Here is a 23,844-nt window from a genome sequence, read left to right as displayed (position 1 = left end):
GCACCCTTCATGACCTATGCCCTACCTCCCATCCCAATTCGCAGAGCCTCTCCTCACTCCGAACCCTCCAACCATCCTTCCTCGGCGGGTTCCTCCTCGTCTTCGCCGGCGCTCTCCTCCGCATCGCATGCTACGCCTCCCTCGGCTCTCTCCACACCTACGAAGTCACCCTCCGTCCTTCCCACTGCCTCATAACCTCCGGCCCCTACGCATACGCCCGTCATCCGAGCTATACCGCCGTGGGTATGAGCATCCTTGGTGTTCTGATGATGCATTTCAGCGAGGGAGGATGGAATAAGACGTGTGGGATGATGGGGGTGCCGGTGGTAGGGATGGGGTGGGCACTATATGTGATGTTGGCTGGATTTGTGGGGGTATCGTTAAAGAGGAGGGCGGGTGTTGAAGATGAGATGTTGAGAGGGGAGTTCGGGGAGAGTTGGGAGGAGTGGAGGAGAGTGGTCAGGTGGAAGTTCGTGCCGTGGGTGTGCTAGGCGGAGTGTAAGGCACAGAGTAGTCCATGTATTGTGGTGTAGCATCCCTAGGACCTCCCTGGACATTAATGCAGCGAGAGAAATGAATGCGTTCGTTCTCGAGGGAAGAGCGACGGACGAGGTCGATGCACAATTGAAAGGGGAAGACGCCCGGAACAACGTCACGAGCCGATGGGAGTAGTAGACCTGTCCAATTATTATGAGCTTATCACAAAATGAATTGAACTAGAATTGAGCCAATGAGAATATATTTTGTGATGTGGGATTTGAAGCGATAACTCACCGGTATGCTAGCCTTCGTTCTCACTCACTACTGGGTCAATTCGGCTCAATATTTGTGTTTCAGGGGTATAACTAACCCGCCACATCGGCTTGACCCTATATCAAGCCATGTCGAACCACAGATGAGCAAACCCAAACAGAGCATTTTACTCAACTCGGAGATTCGCAGCGATCACGTTCGTTTGAAGGGATAGAGCGTAATCCTGCGGCCAGGGATAGGTAGCCCATATGTAGGCTGTCATTTCTAGCTAGTCATGTTGAGAAGCAAACCGCAAATGGGCGAGAACGGACCGAATTTGGAAGAGGGGGGGTCCTGAGAGTAAAACTCACCTCGTTACTCGAGCTCGTTCTCGACGACGCGTAGGTCGTTTCTGTCCAAATAATGATAGTACTTATCTGTGCCGTTCCTTCGAGGCCGCGGCATTGAAGATCGAAGGATACTTGAGCAAACGCGAACACATTCCGGAACGGGATGCCATGGGCGAGAACACACCGACGTGCTTCATCTCGTTCTCGCCGTTGAGTGGCCCGTTTCCTTCCAAACACTTATCAGAGCTGGTGCACCTGCGTCGTACCGTCATTTTGACGATGGGTGGGCATTTTTCTGATCCGACGCGTCCCATGATTTGGAGCCCATGACGGTAAAACCGAATGGACATTGAGCGAACGCGAATTTACTTTTGTGAAGGGACTATTGGAAACGCAACCTCACCGACGTGTTTGTCCTCGTTATGAACGTTGTATGCACCGTTTTTATTCAAATCTTGATTGCCGCCGACTGAAAATATTCCTGCCGGCATTTTGAGCCTACAACATCCAAGATCGGGCGTGAGATGAGCGATTCCGAACATATTCACGAGGGAGAATCCCCGCAGGCTCGGATTCACCTACCTATTCTTTCTGCTGCTGAAGATGAGCGAGTTATTTGGATTCAGGCCTTCGACATAGGTGAGAGAACGGTTCCTCCCGTGATTTGGAACCCGTGCCGTGAGACAACAAGCCCAAACTGAACCATACCCAAGGGATTTTATGGTCAACAGACTTGCGAGTTCCCTGGTTATCAACCAGCGAGCATAGCACAGTCCGAGCACTAAGACTCGGACCTAGATGGAACGACAGACGGACAGACAGGCACGGACAGACAGACAAATAGAACAATAGACTTGCGTGCGGAAGGTGGTGGTCAAAAAGAGAAGAGGCCGGCAAATTCCGGTGAACGACAAGTCGAACCTACAGCTACTGTGGCGCTGTGGGAACAAATTTACTAAGCACGTTTGCCTTGTTGCATAGCCATTTCTACGACCGGAAAAATAAGACAGGCGTGCATTATTGAATCATATAGCATGGAGAGGACATTTTCGTAATGGAAGAGGGCCAAATAGGGAAATGGCCGTGAGAAACTAAAATACACATCCAAATACTTATCAGACCGCATTCATCATCTTCCGCAGGAAAGTAGGTGCTACATCCTCCTCTTCACCGTACAACTTCTCGTCAGCCTCAATAACATCGAGGTCGCTGACGAAGTCTATCTACGAAGCACAAAGGCAATGGTTCAGTCCCATTACATGCACGCTGCGCCAAAGATAGACTACGCCACACTCACCTCATGCGGCCGCACGATCCGACTCTTCAAATACCACTTATACCCAAAATAAAACACGGCAAACCACCCAATGGGCAGATAATTCGACACAAACGTCGAAGTGTCCCATTCTCCCGGCCTGAACACCTCCCATCCACTAAACACCGTAATAACCGACATCGTAAAAGTCACCCACACCGCCGCCGGCCACCCCAAGCTCGTCCTCCATGGTAGTACAGTCGCTCGATCGAGACCTTGTGCGGCCATACCGCGACGAAAACAGATATACATTATGGCGATGACGAGCCAGGTGATCGTTCCGGAGATGGCGGTGAGGTTGACGAGGAACAAGAAGACGTTCTCGGCGGAGGAGTTGAGGCCGAGAAACGCAAGGCAGCCGAAGGACCACGAGAAGAGAACGGATATGTATGGCACGCCTGTGCGGCTGGTCGTTCTGAAGATGCGAGGGGCGTGGCCTTGTGTGGCGAGGGAGTGGAGTGTGCGAGAGGTGAGGAAGACGTCGGAGTTGGCGGCCGAAAGCGCGGAGGTGAGGATGGCGGCGTTGATGATGGAGGGTAAGACTTTGATTCCGGCGGCTTGGATGGCGATGACATAGGGCGAGGCGGATGCGGTGGAGGTGGTTCCGAGAGCGGGGTTGGTGGAGGCTACGACGAGACCTACGACGAAGGAGCCGAGGAAGTAGATGATGACGATCCGGATCCAGACAGTACGAAGGGCGTGGGGAAGTACTTTGCGTGGATTGCGAGTTTCAGCCGCTGCGATAGCGAGCATCTCTAGAACGAGCCAGAGTCTTTTCAGAACATGGTGTGTAGAGAAATTATTATGCGGACTTGCCTGTTCCGCTGATAGTGAACGCAGCTTGAGTAAGAACGGAAAAGAAAGCGAGAAATCGTCCCTTAGATCCCGGTATCCCAAGATATTGAACAAACGGTCCAGGATCTCTCCAGAATTGAAACCCTATTGGTTTATGGTCGGGTCCACCACCCGCGTCCAATATGATAGACAAGATAATAAGCCCCAGCATCGTGATGACCTTACGGCTCGCGAAGCAGACTTCCGCCTCTCCATAATACTGGACGCCGAACAGATTGATGGCCAAAACAATGGTTAGAGCGATCGCCATCCATACTCCGATATTGATCGAGGTCGTCCAGAATGAGATGAGTACAGCTGACGCAGAGATCTCTGCGGCGAAGATAAGGACCCAGCAGAGATAATAATTGAGGCCCAGGGCACATGAAAGAGCAGGGTCGACAAATCGGCCTGCGAGGCGGACGTGCCCGCCTTGCACTGGAAGGAAAGTCACCATCTCGCCGATGAGGAGCATGACAGCAATCGCAACGGTGCACATGAGGGAGTATGCAAGCCACACGCCTATCCGTTCCAACGCCGGGATAAGAGCCACGAAGAATAACGGTAGCCGAAATGTGCATACCGAGTGGTCCACCCTTTGCCAGACTCCCTCCTATTCCCAGAAATATACCTGTCGCATTGAGAGATATTGAGTGGAAAGGTCCAGTCAAAGTCTCAGTATACTTATGTACACACCTGTTCCGATACAAGCACCAATGGATATGAACGCCAGATGCCTTGGCGCGAGTCCTCTTTTCAAGCCCTTGACATCATAACTGTTCAATGAACGGAGGTCGTCAAAGTCTTTGTTTTTCTCTACGGCAGTCTGCTGCGGTTTGTCGTCTGCCATGGGATGTTGGGATTACAACGTTGGGCTCTGCAGGGGAGGAGGAGCAAATTGGACGAGTCAACGCAGATGAATGTCAGCTCTGAGAGCAGTTGACAACCCCTGGGAGCAGAATCTGTTCGGGTACAGAAACAGTCGGAATGCGTTCACGAAACTCTCACATTGCGCAATGGAGCGCCCTCACTGCCGTGGAACGCAGTCATATGCGTCTTCCCCGTGAGGAAGTAATTCCACAAGGGACCAGATAAAGAGTCCCGTCCTTGATCCTATTCGGACTCTTATCGAAAGGAAATGGTTGGTCGTTCAGTACTGAGGATAGACAAGCAATTTGGGTTACGGTGAACGATTGCTTGTTGTACTTTTCAAGATCGCCCAAACGACCTTGCAAATACCTCCGCGTCATATGAACCGAGAAGCTACTAGGGCTAGGAAGAACTCTCTGAGCTAGAATAGAGCCATGGTGTAGACAACTGGACGTACCATAAGTGCTCTGGGACTATACATGATCCTATAAAATCTTCGTGCACACTCAAAGAGGTGAGATAAAACGTGTAACTGTGAGCTTATCATCCAAAAGGACAAGGATAGCATCGGATGATAACTAAACCGAAACTCACAGTGGGTTTTCCTATCTTTTAGCGTCAGATCGTCTATGACGTAGGGGTGTGACCTTTTGTTGTCCTGAAGCATCATTGCGCGGAAGAATTCGCAGTCACTAAAGATAAAAGGAGTGCAAATGCGAGGGTAAGTCTGAACGTGAACGACTGATTATACAGGCAGACTGACAAGCAAGGATGCAGACCACGAATGTAGACTTACGAGCTCCGTGTTGAATATCCTTTCCTCTGGGCCTTCGAATACTCTGTTCGCTCCGGGGTACAGTTCTCAACTAACTTCATCGCCAGCAAAGCCACTATGCATTCCAGTCTCTGCTTCACACGTCAATGTCACGATAGCTCTCCCGATCAAGTTTCTCTTCGCTCTCCTTGCTCTCCTTATTGTTTGCTGACGTCACCATCCTCCTCTTTCCGCCTCTTTTACGGAGTGCATTGGACCAGTGGGACAAGGTATCGAGAGAGAGGACTGCGTGAAGTTGAGTATAGGACATCAGAGGATCGGAAATGAGGGTCCTCGAGAATGCAAACGAAAGGGGCGCGAGTGGAGAGCCGGAGCCAGGACGGAAACCGGAAGCAACCAGTTCTAGAGGTCAGACAAAAAACGAGATCCAGAGGTGCAGACGCCAGCGAAGGTTCGTGCCGACGAGGTTGGAGTAGGACTATGGCTAGGGCTAGGAGCGCTTTAAGGTGCTGGTATGAGAGAACCAAGGGTTCGAATCGGCATTCGTGATCCATTTTTTAGTGGGAATTACTCAATTGTATAATGCATCGTCCAATCCGCCCAGTCCGTCCAGCATGCATCCTGATTCTTTCCAGTACCGTACATAGGTCTTCAGATCAGGTCCGACCTGAATCTTTGATTCCGCAGTGAAAGGAGTGAGCGGGAAGCATTCGTCGTCGCCTAGTCACAGCAAGTTCATAGAGAGCTAGCACAGTGGCGTGGCTTCTTCTAGAGGGTGGAAAGAGCATTCGAAGCTTAGAATTACGACCCAGTGGCGCCATTTCCCCAGCTCGGTCGGCCTTAGCTATTCGAGACCATGGACTGAGCTGAAAGGATCATCGGCAGTGGACCACGACGTTGACGTTGAAGAGAGAGCGGCTGAAGCAAGAACGACGAATCGTCATGGTGCGACGGAACGGGATAAGCCACGAGGTCGTCGGATCCAAACCACGCGAGCCATCCCGAGCTGATAAGATCAGCATCGAGCGCTCCGTTATTCTAGTTCTCACTTCTCTTTGATTCCTCATCTTTTTGCGCCTCTTCTTTCTATGCTGACTGCCTCGTCTGCGTTCCATCTCTTCTTTCTCTATGATGCTCTAACCAGTGCGTGCGCTATCCTGCAATTTAAACGGGCTTCCTGTACGCTCTGCGTGAGTTACACTCGGACCGAGCAATATCCAGGAACCTGAACAGGGGATACACCGGAATGGGCAGGATGGTCATCATCGCTGAATCGGAACCAATTGGATGTCTCTAGAGTCCCCACCATCGTATATCTGAGATATATCTGTCATGAGCAGCCCGTCATAGTTGACCAATGTGGAGCTCGACGTACGACTGCGGCCAGTGTGGTTACCCCCTGTGTCCTGTGACTCATACTTGCAGCCGGGTGGGTGCGTTCGTACCACTGTAGCTCATCTGTATGATATTCCGAGATACTTTGACTTAGAATATCTTCTCCTCTTTGTCGAGCACGAGGTCTACCAAACGATGGTCTCGATAGCGGGGGAGTTCTGGTCACTAAGCCTTGGGCGCGGTAGAAGTTGCGAAGATTAAGTACCAACTGGTTCGTGACTAGATTGGTTAGGCTATACATGTCTGATGTTAGAATCCATAGATCAGTCTTAAAACCAAGAAAGCTCACGCTGAGTAGTAAGGGTTGAGATAGGCGAAGGACCTCGCTCCTGGAGACTGATTTGTATAGTGTTAGGATGGTCCAAATGACCGAAGTGATCACAGCAGCGACTTACATTCGGTTTTATGAGAGGAACCTACAACAGATCATGAGATCGAGTATTGGACAATCATGCCATTCCTGACTTACTATGTTCGATATTGAGTATACTGCTCCAAGAACTCCCACAGTGCTAAAGGAGAGAAATTGATAGCGGAATATTAAGGCCCCGATAGTTCGATACTAGATCCAGCGAAAAAACAACCTACAGAAAATGAAAGAAGCCTAGAGGAGAAAACATTGTCAGTGTGCTCAATATGAATAGATCAATTGTGTCACACACCGTCGTCCAGTAAAGCATGTGCAATACTCACGCGTCCCAGATCCTTCATAGCTTTTGCTTGATCACGCGTCTTCCTCACCGTGAGGGCGAAGAGGAATATGTCGAATGTTATACCGAGAGTCGGTATAACCGTGTTCACTGCGTTGTCTTTAGTGTGGCTTCTCTACAAATCAACGTTGAGACCTACAACTGGTATCGAGGTCAGTCGAGCGAGGCATTCCAAAAGTAAGGACCATAAACACACATATCCAAGACCTTGAAGTTCTTGACTTCGATAAGACAGCGATCAATCTGCTGCAGAGGTGTCCCTATGTTCGATGTGTACTCGGCATTGACTGTTTGCTATATATACGTCATGAGCACTGATCATCGTGTATGATCCCGGACAGACTCACCCAAATATCACAGAATGCGCGAGACAGGATTAAGGCAGTGGTAGCCAATAGTACGATCCTACTGCGACCGTAAATGCCGTATAATCGAAGTGACAGAAGAGCTGACAGCTTGAACGTCAGCCATAGTTCCAGTTCATATGTCTAAGTACGTACCAGCGCTCGTTGCAGTTGTCAAGGAGAAGAAAACGATCTGTAGATGGCCTGCGGATGAGCACCTGTCACGAGCATTAACATATGGGTCAGGTTACAAATAATTAAACGAATGTGCGTACCATCTGCCCGTGGTCACTCCCGGAAGATACAGGAAGAGTTCGAAAGCCAGCGCTATCAGATACCCATAACGATTGACAGCAAACAAGACGGAGCTGCCTGTCCACTTGCGCCGCCATATTACATTCACTTCGATGGGAAGCGTTTGGATGTAGTCCATCATCCATATTACTTGAGAATGCATGAGTATATGAGTTCAAAATCGGGCCAAAACACGAACCTGCAGCAGACACGATACAGCACATCTCAAGAAACCTTGAAGATAGGTCAGTAGGGATGGGTCAAAGTGGCGGCATGGACCAAGAGGACTTACCCTTGGGTCGCATTGGTAATTAACTCCTCTTTTGAGTCGGACATGGAGAGATGCAAAGGTGCTCTGAACACGGGTGGGTTTTATGTACCTTTCACCCACAATTCTAGTCTATTCATCTCATAAGATAGAACGACATTGACCAGCGAGAGACCGAAAGGGACTTCGCGATTCATTCTATCGTTTCCATCAAACGGAAAGATCAAGGAATGCGAATCATTCACGTCCTCGAAGTGGCGTCGTCGCAAGACAGAGGGAATCGCATCACCCTGAATAGCAGATGAAACTCGCATATCTGCTAGGTATGGTGGTCATCGTACCACGTCGTATTCCGATTTGCATGACTGTCCTTCCAACCATCGTTGAAATACCTGCAAAAGGACATATTAGCCAGTGGATGTCTTAGCGAACCCAGAGATCTCAGACGAGCAAGCACCGGTTATTCAAGTTTCGACGTACCATCATGATCGTATGTGGCCTCTCAATACTACTTTCGGACATTGCATTGCAATTTCTTCGGTTATGCAGCTCAAGTCTCGTCAAAGATATCTATGATACTCTGGCGAGATCCCTGACCCCCCGCCGCTCTTTCTCGCCGCCCTGAGACCTTCAACGGCACTGAAGGAAGTCCAGGTTATCCTAAGGAGACTACGCTCGGATAATCCTCAACGGAATGTCCATACGCCATGCCGGCGTCGATAAGCCCGAGGACAGTTATTCTCTACCACGAGATAAATATTAAGACCATAAGACGACAGACTCTGCATAACCGGATGCTTTTCTAATGATGGCCAGGTATGTATCACTCCATCTTCGATGCAAAGTGACAGACATGTCCTCGCTGCTGTCATATTTCAAAGACAGGGGCTCAATGCATCTCAGGTTCGATCAATCAAGACATAAAGTCGTCTAATGATTCCCGCAACCTCCACGACCATGAACAAATTAGGATGACACTCGAGCTGAGAGACAAAAGTCCTACACTGCCCGAAGGGCGAAACAGGCACTTCTCTCGACGAGTTCGTATCGACACTGGTAAGATGCCTTGGCACATAAGAAGTGACTTCTTGGCTTCTCCAAGCTCATGGTATAGCTGTCTGTAGAGTATTGGGTTGGTGCAGCGAGCCTTGTATGGCGACGAGCTGACAACGCATAAATGTGAGGAGAGAAGACAGAGCGTTGCCTGGGTTTCAGTCAGCGACACAAAACGGTACAGACTCTCGACTCCATGTTGGCCCCATTCACCGTGTTCTATTCCTCTCTAGAGATGTAAAATCGCAACTGATTGCCCTTTACGATCTGTTGTTGGGATCCGACCAAAGCCACAAACATTCCGTCGATTATGGAGAATGGTACGGCATATGCATATGGACGTATGCTCCGACCACGGTCCATTTTTTTTTATCAATGCCACACAAACCTTAGGCCATGATGGAGTCAAATCGCAGCTCGTGCAGCTGAAACCAACGGACAGTCAAATTTGGGCGAATGAGAGTGAGATGATGGAATGGATGTTCGACAGTAGTGAAACAGGAAGGCTAAGCTTTGACTCGAAGTTATCGTGGTCAAAAGCGTTCGAGATGAACAGCAGAGCTGCTCGCAGTGTCCATATTGCACAACTTCGTTGTCCACTGAGCTGACTGGTTTCAACGAAACACAAGCGCAGAATGGACTCAATGGGTGAAAGCGGACTGCGTGGTGTACGGAACAAGAGAGGAACATCAAGCCATAAAGCAGCCGTACGCAGGTGTTTATGCCACATCCAAGTGGCACCTCGATACGCCACCACGACAACGGTCGCAGCAATTCCCGAGTATATCAAGGGAGACGCACCTTATAGCAATATTGCATCAAGGTCTATTATGCTGGACTTGGCGATTGGTGGATCGATAGGGAGGCGTCCATGAGAAATCGTGGAGCCGACACACGAGAGCGCATGAAACACCGTCAAGGCTGAGGCAGGCGAACTGGCAGCGGTGCACGAAGGCTGCTAGGAACGTTCTTCTTCGTCCTTAGGTCGTCCTTGTCTTCCGTTGAATGAGTATTCCGCCCATGGAACACACGGCTAACTAGGGTTCGTCAGTCGATCTCTCAACTTGAACCTAGTACTCGTGCCGTAGCTTGGTGGCGAAGAAAACACGCACGATTTGAGGAAATTTCAGGTCAAGTGAAATTCGACTAGAGCCGTGATTGATGTGCATCTCGAAATGGCGCAAAGACGTTTGTGGACGACGGTAACGTTTACAGGCACGAAAGCGATGCGATACATGCGTCTTGATAGGTATATCGGGCGGCAGAGGTCGATATCGTGACCTGTCTAGGGGATTATATGGGATGACCCAATCAGCTCAGCCTGATTGGGATGAACACGTATAACGGGAAACACAAAAGTGGGAACGATAATCCATACCAGTGATGTTTTCACTCCATCGGCCTCTGCACGTTCTGACACACTCAAGCTGGTGGATGCATCCTCTCCCACCCGGTATCCGGCCACAACCTGATCATCGATCGTCCCCGTCTCTGTCTCCACCTCGATGTCCTTTCCGACCTCTCCGAGCCCCTCAGCTTCATCTGTTTCGTATATCCGCATGACTTCCACAGCTCCGCCTCCCGCTTTTATCTCTGTCGTCCTCAGACTCGGATTCGGAAGCGCGACTTTCCCACTACCGTCGTCGGCTTCCGTACAATCCGCAGCACGAAAACGCACATTGTCCCCTTCGACGTCTGGCTTCCGCATCCGAGCCAGGTACCTCGCGATGCACGAGATCTCAGACGAGGATATGGGGAATGCTGCGCTATGACCGGTTGGAGATGTAGAGGCGCTCTCCGTCGAAATGGATTGTGCGAATGCCAAGGTTCGAAAGGCGGGTTCTGTCTGCGTGGATGGGAGGGTCATCATGATGAGGGGGATGGGGAAGAAAGTGGCGCAGTATTATATTTCTGTCAGCCATGACCATCGGTCTTACAAGTCTAGCAAACATCTGACGGTTTTTAAAGGGATCGAAGAACAAAGGGAATTTCGTAGAAGGATGCGTACCTTTCGCCTCATACATTACACTCAACGCATCAACTTCCTTCATCACCGTCGAGATCGCTCTATCCTCATCCTCCGCCAAGCTAGGTATCTTAGCCAGATCCTTCGTGTTGAGCCGGTGATATGCGATCAGGGACCGTCGTGATAGACAAAGTCGTGAGCGAAGAGATAGCATGTGTATAGCTGGTCATGCCCGCATCAAAGAAGAGATGAAACAATTCGGCTTTACAGCTCGTAGTTTATGTTGAAGCCGCCCATTAGGCCTCCAATAGCTGGAAGGGTTGGACAATGGTCAGCTTGACGACTCATGTTCAAGTTTGGATGAAGGCAATGAGATAAGCTGCGCATGAAAACGACGCCACCTTCAGCTATATCATGTCAAAGTATTCGCACTTGTTGAGACAGCATGGACCATGATATGACAATAAGTCAGTCGATATTAAGGTGTTCAGCCTGGTCGTGGTTGTAATGAGCAAGGGATGAGTGCCACTGTGATGTGGCGTTCGGCCAAGAGCCGAAGGCTTTAGAAAATAACATGTACAAACAACCACGTCATTTTCTTTCGTTGACAACCTCGCGCCGCATGCCCAACTCCTGTTCTGTCTTGTTCTGTCCACTCGCTCCCTGCGTATAAAGACATGGATATTGCACTCTAGAAAGTGATCTCTACGGTGCACGAGCAGGGTCAGGTCCAAATCGGGGTCGGACTTGCTCCTCCACCTGCGGCCGCGCCTTTCCGGGGTCTCACTTGTCTCCTTCGTTGTTGAATGTGGCTGTCACGCAGCCTCACGCTAGCTTAAATACCACTCGCCTACAAACAGCATCTACTATGCCTGGTCCGCAGACCAGGAACAACGCCGGCGCCCCTCGTATCATTGCTCCCAAGATTGCTGCTTCTGGCCTTGTCAAATGGTTTTTCTCTACGGGTTTTTGATCACGCTTGTCCCTACAATCGTCGATTCTGGTTCTCATCGGCATCTTCGACTGTGCGGAGGCATTACTTATTCTCTGAATTGGATCTTCTACGTGTACCGATACTTTAGTAGGCCTCGGAAAGAGGCGCCGACCACAGGTGGTGCGCTTGGTTCCCTTTTAAACATACTTGTCTCTAACAGCCACTACTTATACGGGGCCCGGGCAACCTGTATTACAGATATTAGGATATCAATCTTAAGTATCTGGCTCCGGTCATACAAGAGCATGTCTGAGGGCTGTTGTGTTGACAACGTTCAAGTTGGAACTGCCGTTCATTTCATATGCATGTTCCGGGTGTTATTCTGCTGGTCATTCTTCTTTCTTGAAGCAGCGGAATGCGACAGCGAATTGATATTGTCCCTCTCGAGTTCATTTAGACCAAGGCCAGCCTTGCCTGTGTCATTTGTTGAGCCCGATGAGCTGATACTAAGGGAAGTCAGCAATCTTTCGCCTTGTTCCTTTTATGGTTGCGAATCAACTCTGGCTCGATACCAGCCAAATTCGGCCCAATGTCATTGCATCTTTTGTTTTGGGCTATCACTGCCCGAGATGTATGCAGGTCATACCTTAGATCATTAATGATATACAATTTTGTCTCACTATTCAATTTGTGCTTGTCCTCAGACTCCATCGCTGAGCCTTTCCCTTAGTCTATCATCCATAATTTTCACAAAAAGTACAAATGAGATATTGACGCTGTCCCTGTTATCAGTAGTAAGAGACATGACAGACAATCCAAGGACTTGATTCTTGGATGCTCCAATACTTCGGAGACCTTCAGATGAGGTTGAGCTTTTCAATTTAAGTACTAGGTGATGGAGGAACGGTAGTGAGTCCACAGGAAAGAACTGTGGCACCAGAAATTGTCTTTGCTATCTAGACCTCGCAGTCCGCTAGCCACATGAGATTCACACTTAAATGAGTATATCATCCTATGTTATACTGCGTCGGAGAGGGCAGGTCACAGCGTACGGTACCCATCAAGTACCCATCACGGAGTTCCAGGACCCCATGAACCGCTGCGGAAGTTCGCTCGCCTTCCCGATTTGGACCTGACCCTGCTCGTGCTCCGTAGATCTCGAAGTGAATCTATTGTCTTCCGGATATTCTTTATCTGCTTATGAGCTCAGTCTACGTCGAGCACTGGAGGCCCCGAGAGGGATTCGGCGACCGATCGCAGGGCAGAAGAACATTCGAAAGGGCCACAACCGGGGCTTTCAAAGATATGGTACGTTTCATTCACCCAAATGTTCGCCTAGAGCAGCAATTCTCCACGGATTATGAGCTGGGCTCCTTGACGAGTAAAATACTAGGAAAATCATTCGTTGGCGCAGCTACTTGTCTTTCACCGAGCTTAGTGAATCCCAGGCTTTCGTACCACGCAGCCTCCAAGGATCATTCATGAATGTTAGAATTTATGACCAATCCATTGAGACAAAATATAGACTGCTTACATTGTCCAAGGTCTGCGTAGAGAGCCCCACCATTCTGTGTTCGCGCGCCGCCTGAACTAGGCGTTAGTTCTTTGTTTGTGATGTGATTTCGATGTACGTCGCACCTGGTCACAGATTTCATTCATAATAGATGTGGCATGGCCTTTGTGCTGCTCAGCAGGGTCGGTCGCGATGAGACTGACTACCCATTCCGTTCCAAGCTGTGAAGGCCGTAGTGGATTCAGTCTCAGGAACAAGATACAGTCCAAAAGGGAGAAGCACCCGACGCTTGCCTTTGTGCCTAGTAGAGATTTCAACCATTGAACATTATCCTTTTGAAACTAGCGAGTGATGAAGACATCAGTAGAGACCATAGAAAATGCGAGCATATCGCAAACTTACGCCCTCCCACCAATGTTTCGTTTCAGGAGAGAGTCCATCCCAGAGCTCATAAAATCCCAGTTTCCGCTGCTCTTCGCTGGATCGAGGTATAAGTCAGTATGAGATCCGCTGTGCTAGGGAACTCACCTTCCCCAACAAGATACACCCAAGATACGCCTGGCGGGAAGCAAACAGACACCGAGGAGACCACAGAGGTATTTTTTCCGTCGTTCGCGATATAGAATGAGCCTTCAAGTGCGCCACCTCGTAGCATAGAGCGGAAGAAAATGTCGGTGAGCTTGAGATCATCTCCAAGCATAGCCTTTAGCGCAGTATCTGTGACACGTTCAAGTTACCAAAGAAAGTGGCACAGCAGTCCATACACTAACCGCCGTCATATGCGCGAATACAGATTCCGACTGCTTGGTCAATCTGGGCATCTACGACAAACTCTGTTGGGGGCTGAATATGCCTTGGAGAGGTTGAGCTTACCCGTTGGATGCGGTACAAGGTATGCTGGCATGGAAGCGGTATGAGTGGGGATGGTGGGCGTGAGCGAATCACGACAGTAGATACTTACCTTCGTCCGGTTAGATGGCATCGTTGTGAGCGGAGCGGCAACATCGAGTTCCTGCCGAGTTGCTCATGAGAGAATTCGGAGCAACATGCATCATCTTCTGTCGCTTGCTCAGTCCAACATGATGTTCTGATGCTCTGATACGTTTGAGCGTGTGTACGCATATTGCTTCCACGGAGCGCTCTTGATGTGAACTTCTTGAAAAGAAATAGCTAGAGCGATCTGTCAATCAAGACGGGTCTGACGATCGAGTACGATTTCTTCGTGCCTTATCTCGGATCAGCGCTTGCACCTGCTCTAATCCCATGGTAGAAGATGCACGCAAAATGGATAGCAACAGGCTGGCAACAGGATATATCGGTGATGATGTACGCCGTGACAAGCCAAAACGATCCGGGTATAATCTGGTTTGGAGATCGGGTCGAAATAGGATAGCCATCACAATTAGCCGCACCGTAAAGCAGCACAAAATACAGACAAGAGAAAGGAAAAAACAGTCGAGTATGAGCAGGTCTGAGTCAAAACTCGCACTGCATAGTCTAGGCATTGGACGGCAAGAGTCGGCGGAAGAGACGCCGGGATGGGTATACTGCTATGGAATTCTGATTGATATTGGGCGTCGAAGGAGTAGGCCTGAAGAGCGCTTGGAGATGTGTGTAGGAACAGGAAGTGCCATGGTGTTGGTGGGCCCAGAGAGATAGGGTTTGTGATACCTATCCAAGGTAGCGTTAGGAATTGTGATGTGCAAGACAAGACACAGAAGAGGAGAAGACGGGGTTAGAGTAGAGGTCATCCTGTTTTAGCGGGACGAAGACGTGACGCTCTTCGAAACAAGCGACGAGATCGTGCATACCGGGAGTTGTAGGACCGTACTGTGTTAAATTGGGGGATTGGAACACGCAACATAAGGCGAAGAGAACTGCACGATTCGCGTTCGAAAGCATTAGTAGAGATAGGACGTGGAAAAACCCTTGAGAGCACGAGGGAACGACACCGAGGGCGAAGAGTATAGTGTCAGTAGAGAAGTAATGAAGCACAGGAGAGAGCGACACACTCGACGAAGGAGTCTACGGTCCAATCCATGCGGCCCACAGTGTATCCGACTTGACAGTCTCCAACATCGGACAACCTCTTGCTTAGGTTTTCAGACCTTGTTCGGCGATGTTGTATGAAATTAAATGTTCCGCGGCAGGAAAGAAATGCATACCATGGACTATTCAACCCACCAGGCTCACAATAACCGAAAAACATGAAGCGTTTGTACCTTGCGTCTTGTTGGTTCGAGTTGCTGCTGTACGAAATCCGGAGTTTATGTTACAGTAGATTGTCAATGACAGCCGCGAACCCAGTGGCATCACGCATGCTTGTCGAACAGATCCAAAGATATATTCATGGTTATCCAACCATCTGCATTGTCCTAAATGTTCTGCGTAAGTGAATGGCAACAGGCACACAGCAAGAGTCGAGCAAGGCGAAGTTCTTGTTTGGAGGGACGCAAGAGGGATGCGAGCCCGGAGGATGACGGAGCTGGCCTGAGCTGGCGAGCAATCCCGGACTGATAAGATAAGATTACGGCAGCGCTCTCTTGGCGCTCTCTCCGATCGACTCTTTTCCCTCTCCCTCATCCTGTTCCTGCCTTCGGATCGTTGTCGTTCTCTACGAACTCCTAAACCAAGGAATCGCATGCTAGCTTCATTCTCAAAACAGCTTTCTCTGATGTAAAAAGCCGGACTGTTCTGATCTCTGCTACCGCAGGGTGCAGCCAAGGTGCAGCGTTCTGCTTCAGCCCGGCCTTATCCAGGTTGTTCAACAGTTCCATGATAGGTTTGAACTCATGGACAGGTTGGACGCACCTGGCCAGGGGTCGTGTTTTAGGTTATATTCGGAGTGAGTCGAAGATTGGTCGTACGTTGGGGAGATGTTGGTAGGGAGGATAGCGGAAGTCTATGTCGATAAGAAGACGAATGAGGGAGGTGGAAGGACAGCGGAGCTCGCAAGATGCTTGTCGAGGGTTGTTGGAGGACAAGGTGGAATCGTCTTGCTACTTTTCAACAGGTTCGTATCCATGTCTCAGATCATTTACGCGAGCTCTCGAGATCGTTGTCTTGTCTCTCGTGCATTGATACTGATGCTAATGTATCATTCAGGACCATCATATGGCGTGGTTCGCAGCGCTGAAAAAGGGTTGGAGGTGGAGCGGCTGGATCGTCGAGGTGGTACGTCTTTCTTCATTTCTCTTCGTCATACCTCTACCGTGTCGAACCTTTCTAATCACCTTAGCTGTGTTCGATAAAAAGGGGTTGACCGTATTACTTTCGACGCATGCTTTCCTCGTTCCACTCTGCACGACGATTGGAAGTGTAGATACTCGCACTCATGGATGTCTGTGGATACTTAGTCAATGAATGGGTCGACTAACGAATTAATGGTCGCTATCTGAAACCGCTCCGTACGTACGAGTGGGAGCCGTATCGGAATCTTTTCATCCTGAGGAAAAGAGAGAGCTTTAGTGCGTATTTTATTTTATCTCATTCTTTTCTTTCGATCTCCACATCCCGTTTCGCCTTTCTTCTGTCCTACTTTTCTATCTTACTTCACCTTTTTGTACCTGCCTTCTCGCTCCCCAGTCAAAGTATGGCTGCCATATCAGCTGTTCGAGCTTGTGCAGATGTGTCCTTGTTTCTAATCCATTTTTTTTTGTTATTTCGAGGACACTTCGACCGTCTCTTCGCTTCGGTATCGTATTCTGTCCATTTTTGAGCTAAACAACCTTATCGGCAGGGTCTTGTTATCGGGCGAATGAACAGACGGACGGACAACCAAACGGACTATCGTGCTTGGCCCTCTCTCAAATAGCCACATATCTTTGCGGACCTCCCCAAATTGTGCTCGATCGCTCATCACTACCACCACACATCAAATCTCAGCGATAATCGTTGAAACCATCGTACTGAGACCTTTACTCGTAATCACATTCCATGTCCCAGTCTCGAGCTCAATCGCCCCGAGTTATTCCTCGCCACCGCCACATACATGTCCACATCTAAACTCCCCACCACAATCGTCCTCAAAAACTCACGTCAACCGAAAACGAAAGTCCATCCGCGGTCGAAGACTCTGTGTATGTATTGTGGGGCCGAGGAGAAGAGATGGGCGCAATACTCTTCCTCGTGAGACATCCCAGAAGGAAAAGGAGCGGGCTTGATGGTCTCGTGAGTCGTGTGCAGTTTAGAGGGGGGCATAGAGGAAGTAGTTCATGGAGCTGGGGGATCAGGAGGGCCGAGCGGGGAAGGTGACGTGACTGGTACGTTTCGCACCATGTCTCTTAGTTGTTGAATTTTTTCTTCACTTACACGTGTTTAATCGTATTCCTTGGTGTAGACGCATTCACATCGATGATGAGCAGCATGTTTGCCCCCATAGCGATGATTTTTCCGAATCTTTTGCGGTGCTGAGTGGCGAGGACGGTGTAGATGAACATTTGACACGGCGAACAGGCTATATGTTCGCGGCTGCAGAGGAACGAGATCTGCCGGCGCCTAGTCTGGTATCGTGAATGCACCGCATATGTGTACTCTAGACCATTTTCTTCGGGAAGGGCGGTCACACTGATACTGTTCTGCGATAGTCTGCCAGGAGAATTTACGAACCCAAAAGTTATACAGATTATCAGAACTAGTGAGGTGTTATGTTCTGCCTGGCATGAGGCATGGGCCACGATGTCCGAGGAGCGCCTCCGCACACTGGAACGGAAAAAATCTACCAGCTTCTGGTAATGCACCATCAGTGGAGAATCTTATGTCTATAATATCCAGTAGGCCGTTCGCATCCCGTAAGTAGAGCATATTTCTAATCCCTACCATACCTAGACAAGCGTGTCCAACGCGCGCCTACGCATGTGGAGAAACTCTCTTGTCTTCCCGATTCTGATGTCGACCCCAGAACCGTCCGTCTTCCATTCTTTTGAATATGGCTCTGTTACCTCGTTCGATTTAGGAGATGGCCGCCCGCCTTCACATCGAGTGAGACTATGGTAGCAGCTGATATCAATCAATCTCACAGCCCGCTCAGTATGGCTATGCTTCTTCTCTCATATGCAGCAGCCTGTTCAGAGATCAAACTCATTGTGATTCCCCAATACTATTCTCTTCCCTTTGACGATTGCAGAGCGCAACAGATATCATACATCGCCAGCTAATAGAGTTTGGGCCAAATGTCTTTCCATGTCATCAATTCGGCGATGTGCGAAGCACGGAGAGCGCCTTCAAGGGGCGCCGACCAACGAAATTCGTTTATAAGACATGCTTGATCTTCACAAGGTTCGCTGTCCAATGGCGACTATCATGTTTCCTCTTCCCGTTACGAACTGGACCGTAGTTCACGCTGCATTGCTCATTTCAATCGTGCTCGTATACCGCAGGCTTTTTGTACGACGGAAATCTCCTCTTGATCCGTTGCCTTATCCAGACGTGAGTGATATACTGGAGAATCACAGCTGTAGACATAGACTACCTCCTAACAAACGATATTCAGGAAGAACCAGAGTGGATATGGGGCCACGAAAAACGGGTTTATGACAGCCCTCCAGGGCAAGCGTATTTACGGTGGATGAAGAGCGTTGGGCATACTTATCGCATTTGTGCTGCCCTTGGTGTGAGTGTTTCCTCCACCTCTTGAATTCGTCGCTGAGTCGTCAATCTGTTTTACAGGCCCCGGACGTTGTGAGTATATTGTGGGGGACAGTTCCCTCTCGGTACTGCTCTGATATATCTTGAAGCTGGTTCTTGGTGATACGCTCGCCATTTCTTATATTCTACAAGAGAAAATTTACGACTACCGTGAGTGAATTACTCTTTCTGTTAGCATATGATACCATACCGTAATATCGCTTCCTGTGCCCTAGACCATAGCGCTGTCGTACGCCCTAGGGTGGCTCGCTTCCTGGGAAAAGGCTTAGGCTGGGTCGAGGGAGAATCCGAGCATAAAAGAATGAGACGTCTTGTTAGCCCTGCATTCTCGTCAGTGTTATATCTACAGTTACAACCTTTCAACATCTGCGTCCGTTTCTGACCGTTCCTTGCAGGGCTCAAACCGTTAAAGACATGGAAGGCGAAATATTTCAAGCAATGTCTACGGCTAGTCTTAATAGTCAGTGGTTATCTGATCATCGTTAACGTTTTGGATCAGGTCTTAGATGATCTATCACAAGCAGTCGAGGACTCGGATGGTGAAATGGGCGTAAACATATTGTCATGGACGAATCGAATGACGTGAGTCCCATCCGGCAGATCTTGAACTATTGTTTACGTTTCGACCGCACTACAGCTTGAATGCAATCGGACGCGTCGTATGTCTCTTATATCTCAGCCTACGTTGACTACCGTGTAACAGCGTGATTCCCAGGCATTCTTGTACGATTTCGAATCCGGGAAGAGTCGCGAGGCACAGCTTATACTGGACACAAGGCGCAGGTCGCTGACCGGTATTGCTCGATACGCATCGTTCTTAGTACGCAGCTTGGTTCACCCCTATTCCAACATTATTGAGACCGTCCACCCTCACAGACCCTCATGATGCTCAGGCGGTTCCCTGCCCTCAATAGCCTTCCTGTACCCGCCCTTCAGGCGCAAAGCCTAGTTACGGCAACCATAAAGGTACGTCCCTTGACAGTTTTTTAGCTCAGAAAGATACATGAATACTTTCATAGTCTGTCGTAGCCAAGGAGATCATAGCGAGAAGTTCTTCAGCATCTGATCTCCGAACTCGAGGCAAGGACCTGCTAAGCCGACTCTGTGAGTAACTTGAAATCTCTTGACGATTGAAGCAGCGATGTCTCACACGAATATGAAGTGGTAGCTCATGATGAGCAGCACCTTTCAGTCGAGGAGATGTACGAGCACGTGCGTATAACACGTCGGCTTTAGATGGTTGAGGTCATAATCTGAAAGAGATTCCAACTAGATATCAACGTTCTTGTGAGTTTCCTTAATCTGCCGCTCAAGATATATCCCATCAATCGTTCTTCATCCAGAGTTTCTGGACAGGAAACTACGAGCCAAACCGTCGCGTTCTCCATCTACGAGCTTTCGCGTCACCCAGAGATCCAGCAGCGTCTAAGAGAAGAATTGGACACGTCTTACCCGTCTTCCACAGGGATGTCGCAGTCGCAGCAATCTTATCTGCATGCCGTGCTTAAGGAAACGTACGCCATGAAATATATTTCCATGAAATTCTATCTCAGTGCTGTCTCCTAGACTAAGGATGTATCCCGCTCTTCTGTACATGGAACGTGTTGCCACCAAATCTGATAGAATTCCGCTTCAGACTCACATCAGTCACGGTAAAGACCAGCCGCTACAGGACATTCATGTTGAAAAGGGCCAGGTCCGTGATTGATAGGCGTACAGCGATAATTACAGACACTGATTTTACTTCTCAAGACCGTCATCATCCCAATTATATCTCTCCACCGCTCCGACGCTATCTGGGGCGATGGAAATGTCTTTCGTCCCGAGCGATGGCTTGGGACTTTACCTGATGAGGCGCTGCGTCTTCCAGGATGGTCTAACTTGCTTTCATTCAGTGATGGGCCCCGATCATGCCCTGGGATGCGAATGGGTACGTTATTTTGTCGACAACTGAGCGGACGGTATTGACGGAAGCTGTTTTTAGCGATATTTCAGTCAAAGGTAATTTGTCTTAAATTGTTCAGACTCCGAATGGGTACTGACATTGTGCAATCAGCTCATATTGGGCTCTCTGGTCAAGAAATATCGCATAGAAAGCAAGAACTCAGAGATAGTTCTCAGGATTTCATCCAGTTTGCAGCCTTGGGTGATAGATGATTCGGACCAGGGTCCGCAAGTGCCTGTAAAGCTGCACATGCGGTGACCTCCTACCCTTATTCTGGCAAATAATTGCACGATATGACCACCATTGCTCACAGCGACCACTAAAGTGACTTTTCAATCATAAAATGCTGCATATCGTGATTCTATGGACACAGGGGTTGTTTCTCACTTCAATTCAGCATGACGCTCAGTTCTGTATCAATCCCTGCTCTGCCTTTCTACTCTCCTGCGAACAATTGATTCCTTGTCTACCGATCGCGGTCGAATGATGCACTTGAATGGGATAGGGTAACTGTGAATTGTGAGGTCCCCTGTCATCCTTCCAATGCGTTATTTGGAGGGCTCCCGGTGGGAATCATACCTTACTAAAGCTTCCGTAAATGATGGGGTTATCCTACTGTCCGGGTCTTCTGATATATCTAGCACAGACAGGATAGTTGCGATTGCAATGAAGGTCGAGTTGTCCGCCAGATATTTACCCGGGCAGACTCTTAAGACCGACCATTCTCAGTTTGTATGTTCCTCTTAATCGCAGGAATTATATCCATAATAACGCTGACGAACCTTCTTCCAAATCCAAACAAATAAGTGGAAGGATCGTCCGCTGCTTCGGAGGGGTCGAGAAACCGTTCCGGGATGAATTTTTCGGGATCGTATGTGTCGCTGTGCCTCCGTGTGAGTGCCCTTTGAATAGTTTCAGACCACGGTTATAAATCTGGGAAAGTCTTGGGACTGACCACACGTTAGGGAAAACGACAGTATCTTTTGGTACGAAGTATCCCATGTACACATCGTCGTGGTCCGTACGGCGAGCGATGCCTAAAGTGATGTGAGATAGAAAATTGATGAAAGCGCGGAGGTAGGACCGCTACTAACCCAGCGGTAACACAGGATGCCATCTCAAATAAATCACCACCATCATTATGAGCGAGTATGAACGGAAACATAAATGACGAACCTCATTGTCTCATTGATGACGGCTGCTACGTATTTCAACTCTGTCTTGTCCGAGACGACGGGAAGTCTGTGCATCCCTACAATTTCATCGATCTTCTTTTGGGCTTTACGTTGAGTCTCGGGATTCATTGCCATTGCCATGATGAAAGTAAGGATGGTGGCGTACGTCTGGTTGAATTGCTGATCAGTAATATAGTTAATAAATTTACATTATACCTACCGTTTCGCCGCCTGCTGATAGTTTAATTCCCATCAGTGCGAGACAAAAATAATCTGAACAAACCCAAGTCTGATACCTACCACCATATAAAGATCCAGTTGCCCACTTGACGGAACTCTCAAAAGACGCGGGGGCGTTATTTCGCAAGGTCAATAGTTCTCGAGTGAGAGATGGCGCAGCAATATCTTTCATCTACCTGGGATTGAACGTCCAAAATCAAGATTTCAATTCTTTAGATGAGCACACACCATCTCTCGTTGAACGTGTTCAAAGGGTCTGGTAACAAGGGTCTCGATCATGCTTCTCCCATAAAGTGCCTGCTTTCGAAAAGGCAACCAGGAAGGAAGATACTTCACTATGACTACGAAGTGAGTAGACTGATATCATATGAGTTCATGTAAGACCTACTCCAAGGCAACAAATCACAAATAAATGCCCCTGGGACCATTGCGTCACCCACAATTTGCATGGTTTCTTCTGCTTGAGTGACATACTGACATGCATTAGGAAATGAAGCCCAAAGAGACAAAATACATACTTACTTCATTACTGGAACCATCGATATCAACACCATATACCACGGAGAATATTATACGCTCCGCGTAACTACGGCAGGTAAATGTTACTCCTCTGAGGGTTTGTCCATTTGAATCAAGTCTGACTTACAGTCGTACATGATCAAAGAATCCCTCGGGACACGTGAGAATATCAAGCGCTAATATAGAAGCTAGGTTCTCCTGCACGATGCAGTACTTTCTCACGGCAGAGGGGTTCAAGGCAACGTGGGCGAGCTTTCTCTGCTCTCGCCACTCACGGCCGTACGGTAACATCGGCATGCTCTAGCAATGACGATTAGCTTCGAGATGTCGAAATATGACGCTCGTCTTGCCACAGGGAAGGACGATTCTCCGTCACCAATATCGACCTGTCCCTCTGGCAAGCTCACGATATGCGACTTACACGATCCAATCCCATCAGTTCCCCTAGCACAGTCAATACCGGCCGATGAGAATAGTTCTCGCCTCGCTTGTCGAGCAGATCCGTTATGGAGGTCATTGTGTTGAGAACAAGGACGCTGTTCCCCAAGCCGCGAAAGAAGATAGGTTCTCCTACGTGGTAAACGTAAGTGCAACAACACAATCCCCCGCATATGGTACTCCAGACCTACCACAGTCGCGATGCAGCTTCAGAAGGAATTTCCATGCTCCCGTCTTCGGAATGGTCATGATATTTCCAAGCACGGGTATCGCGGGCGGACCAGGAGGATATTGATGTGCACCGAAGCTGTCTCGCTTCATCTTTCGTATGAATATGAGCATCACAAGTGATACAAGTGGAACAACAAAGGATAGTATATAGTTCATGATGCACAGCGTAGAAGATGGGTGTAGGGTGGAGGGGCAATGCAGGCAAGCGCGCTGTTATAAGGTATATTATATCACGTATGTAACCTTCCTGCCTTATGTGATGTTATCTGCTGAAGTGCATGGAGAGGGATGCCTACA

At 48.9% G+C, this 23,844-nt stretch overlaps 7 protein-coding genes across 7 annotated transcripts; 2 read left to right on the top strand and 5 right to left on the bottom strand.

Moving 5' to 3' along the window:
* Positions 1-92: 92 nt before the first annotated feature.
* On the top strand, positions 93-479 carry STEHIDRAFT_33539 (uncharacterized protein; the record flags this gene model as incomplete). Its single annotated transcript, XM_007305116.1, has 1 exon — positions 93-479. A coding segment is annotated over one exon (387 nt), but the record flags the coding sequence as incomplete, so codon positions are not given.
* A 1,718-nt stretch (positions 480-2,197) lies between these two features.
* STEHIDRAFT_131910 (amino acid transporter) lies at positions 2,198-4,081 on the bottom strand (the record flags this gene model as incomplete). Its single annotated transcript, XM_007305281.1, has 6 exons — positions 2,198-2,305; positions 2,380-3,152; positions 3,214-3,753; positions 3,815-3,862; positions 3,928-3,994; positions 4,052-4,081. The coding sequence occupies 6 exons, from the start codon at positions 4,079-4,081 to the stop codon at positions 2,198-2,200; spliced, it is 1,566 nt and encodes a 521-aa protein (XP_007305343.1).
* A 2,475-nt stretch (positions 4,082-6,556) lies between these two features.
* STEHIDRAFT_157871 (uncharacterized protein) lies at positions 6,557-7,955 on the bottom strand (the record flags this gene model as incomplete). Its single annotated transcript, XM_007305280.1, has 11 exons — positions 6,557-6,607; positions 6,667-6,687; positions 6,741-6,783; positions 6,860-6,875; positions 6,934-7,096; positions 7,174-7,275; positions 7,329-7,429; positions 7,482-7,543; positions 7,601-7,769; positions 7,819-7,853; positions 7,912-7,955. The coding sequence occupies 11 exons, from the start codon at positions 7,953-7,955 to the stop codon at positions 6,557-6,559; spliced, it is 807 nt and encodes a 268-aa protein (XP_007305342.1).
* Positions 7,956-10,225: 2,270 nt separating this feature from the next.
* STEHIDRAFT_157870 (uncharacterized protein) lies at positions 10,226-10,810 on the bottom strand (the record flags this gene model as incomplete). Its single annotated transcript, XM_007305279.1, has 1 exon — positions 10,226-10,810. One exon carries the CDS (start codon positions 10,808-10,810, stop codon positions 10,226-10,228), a length of 585 nt encoding a protein of 194 aa, XP_007305341.1.
* Positions 10,811-13,198: 2,388 nt separating this feature from the next.
* On the bottom strand, positions 13,199-14,335 carry STEHIDRAFT_111847 (uncharacterized protein; the record flags this gene model as incomplete). Its single annotated transcript, XM_007305278.1, has 9 exons — positions 13,199-13,306; positions 13,375-13,425; positions 13,479-13,574; positions 13,636-13,654; positions 13,756-13,831; positions 13,882-14,070; positions 14,124-14,196; positions 14,227-14,250; positions 14,315-14,335. The coding sequence occupies 9 exons, from the start codon at positions 14,333-14,335 to the stop codon at positions 13,199-13,201; spliced, it is 657 nt and encodes a 218-aa protein (XP_007305340.1).
* Positions 14,336-18,654: 4,319 nt separating this feature from the next.
* On the top strand, positions 18,655-21,156 carry STEHIDRAFT_111846 (cytochrome P450; the record flags this gene model as incomplete). Its single annotated transcript, XM_007305277.1, has 16 exons — positions 18,655-18,780; positions 18,845-18,964; positions 19,021-19,032; positions 19,089-19,149; positions 19,395-19,459; positions 19,499-19,581; positions 19,637-19,658; positions 19,703-19,819; positions 19,876-19,965; positions 20,019-20,103; positions 20,162-20,211; positions 20,273-20,286; positions 20,343-20,513; positions 20,566-20,695; positions 20,752-20,929; positions 21,056-21,156. 16 exons carry the CDS (start codon positions 18,655-18,657, stop codon positions 21,154-21,156), a joined length of 1,425 nt encoding a protein of 474 aa, XP_007305339.1.
* On the bottom strand, positions 21,052-23,637 carry STEHIDRAFT_131909 (cytochrome P450; the record flags this gene model as incomplete). Its single annotated transcript, XM_007305276.1, has 13 exons — positions 21,052-21,066; positions 21,589-21,652; positions 21,727-21,825; positions 21,900-21,981; positions 22,039-22,061; positions 22,121-22,287; positions 22,403-22,531; positions 22,588-22,694; positions 22,748-22,832; positions 22,882-22,945; positions 23,006-23,178; positions 23,300-23,448; positions 23,508-23,637. The coding sequence occupies 13 exons, from the start codon at positions 23,635-23,637 to the stop codon at positions 21,052-21,054; spliced, it is 1,287 nt and encodes a 428-aa protein (XP_007305338.1).
* Between the last annotated feature and the right edge of the window lie 207 nt (positions 23,638-23,844).

The sequence above is a fragment of the Stereum hirsutum genome, assembly GCF_000264905.1.
Source record: "Stereum hirsutum FP-91666 SS1 unplaced genomic scaffold STEHIscaffold_9, whole genome shotgun sequence".
NCBI lineage: Eukaryota > Fungi > Basidiomycota > Agaricomycetes > Russulales > Stereaceae > Stereum > Stereum hirsutum.
This window is presented reverse-complemented; position numbering and strand designations above follow the sequence as displayed.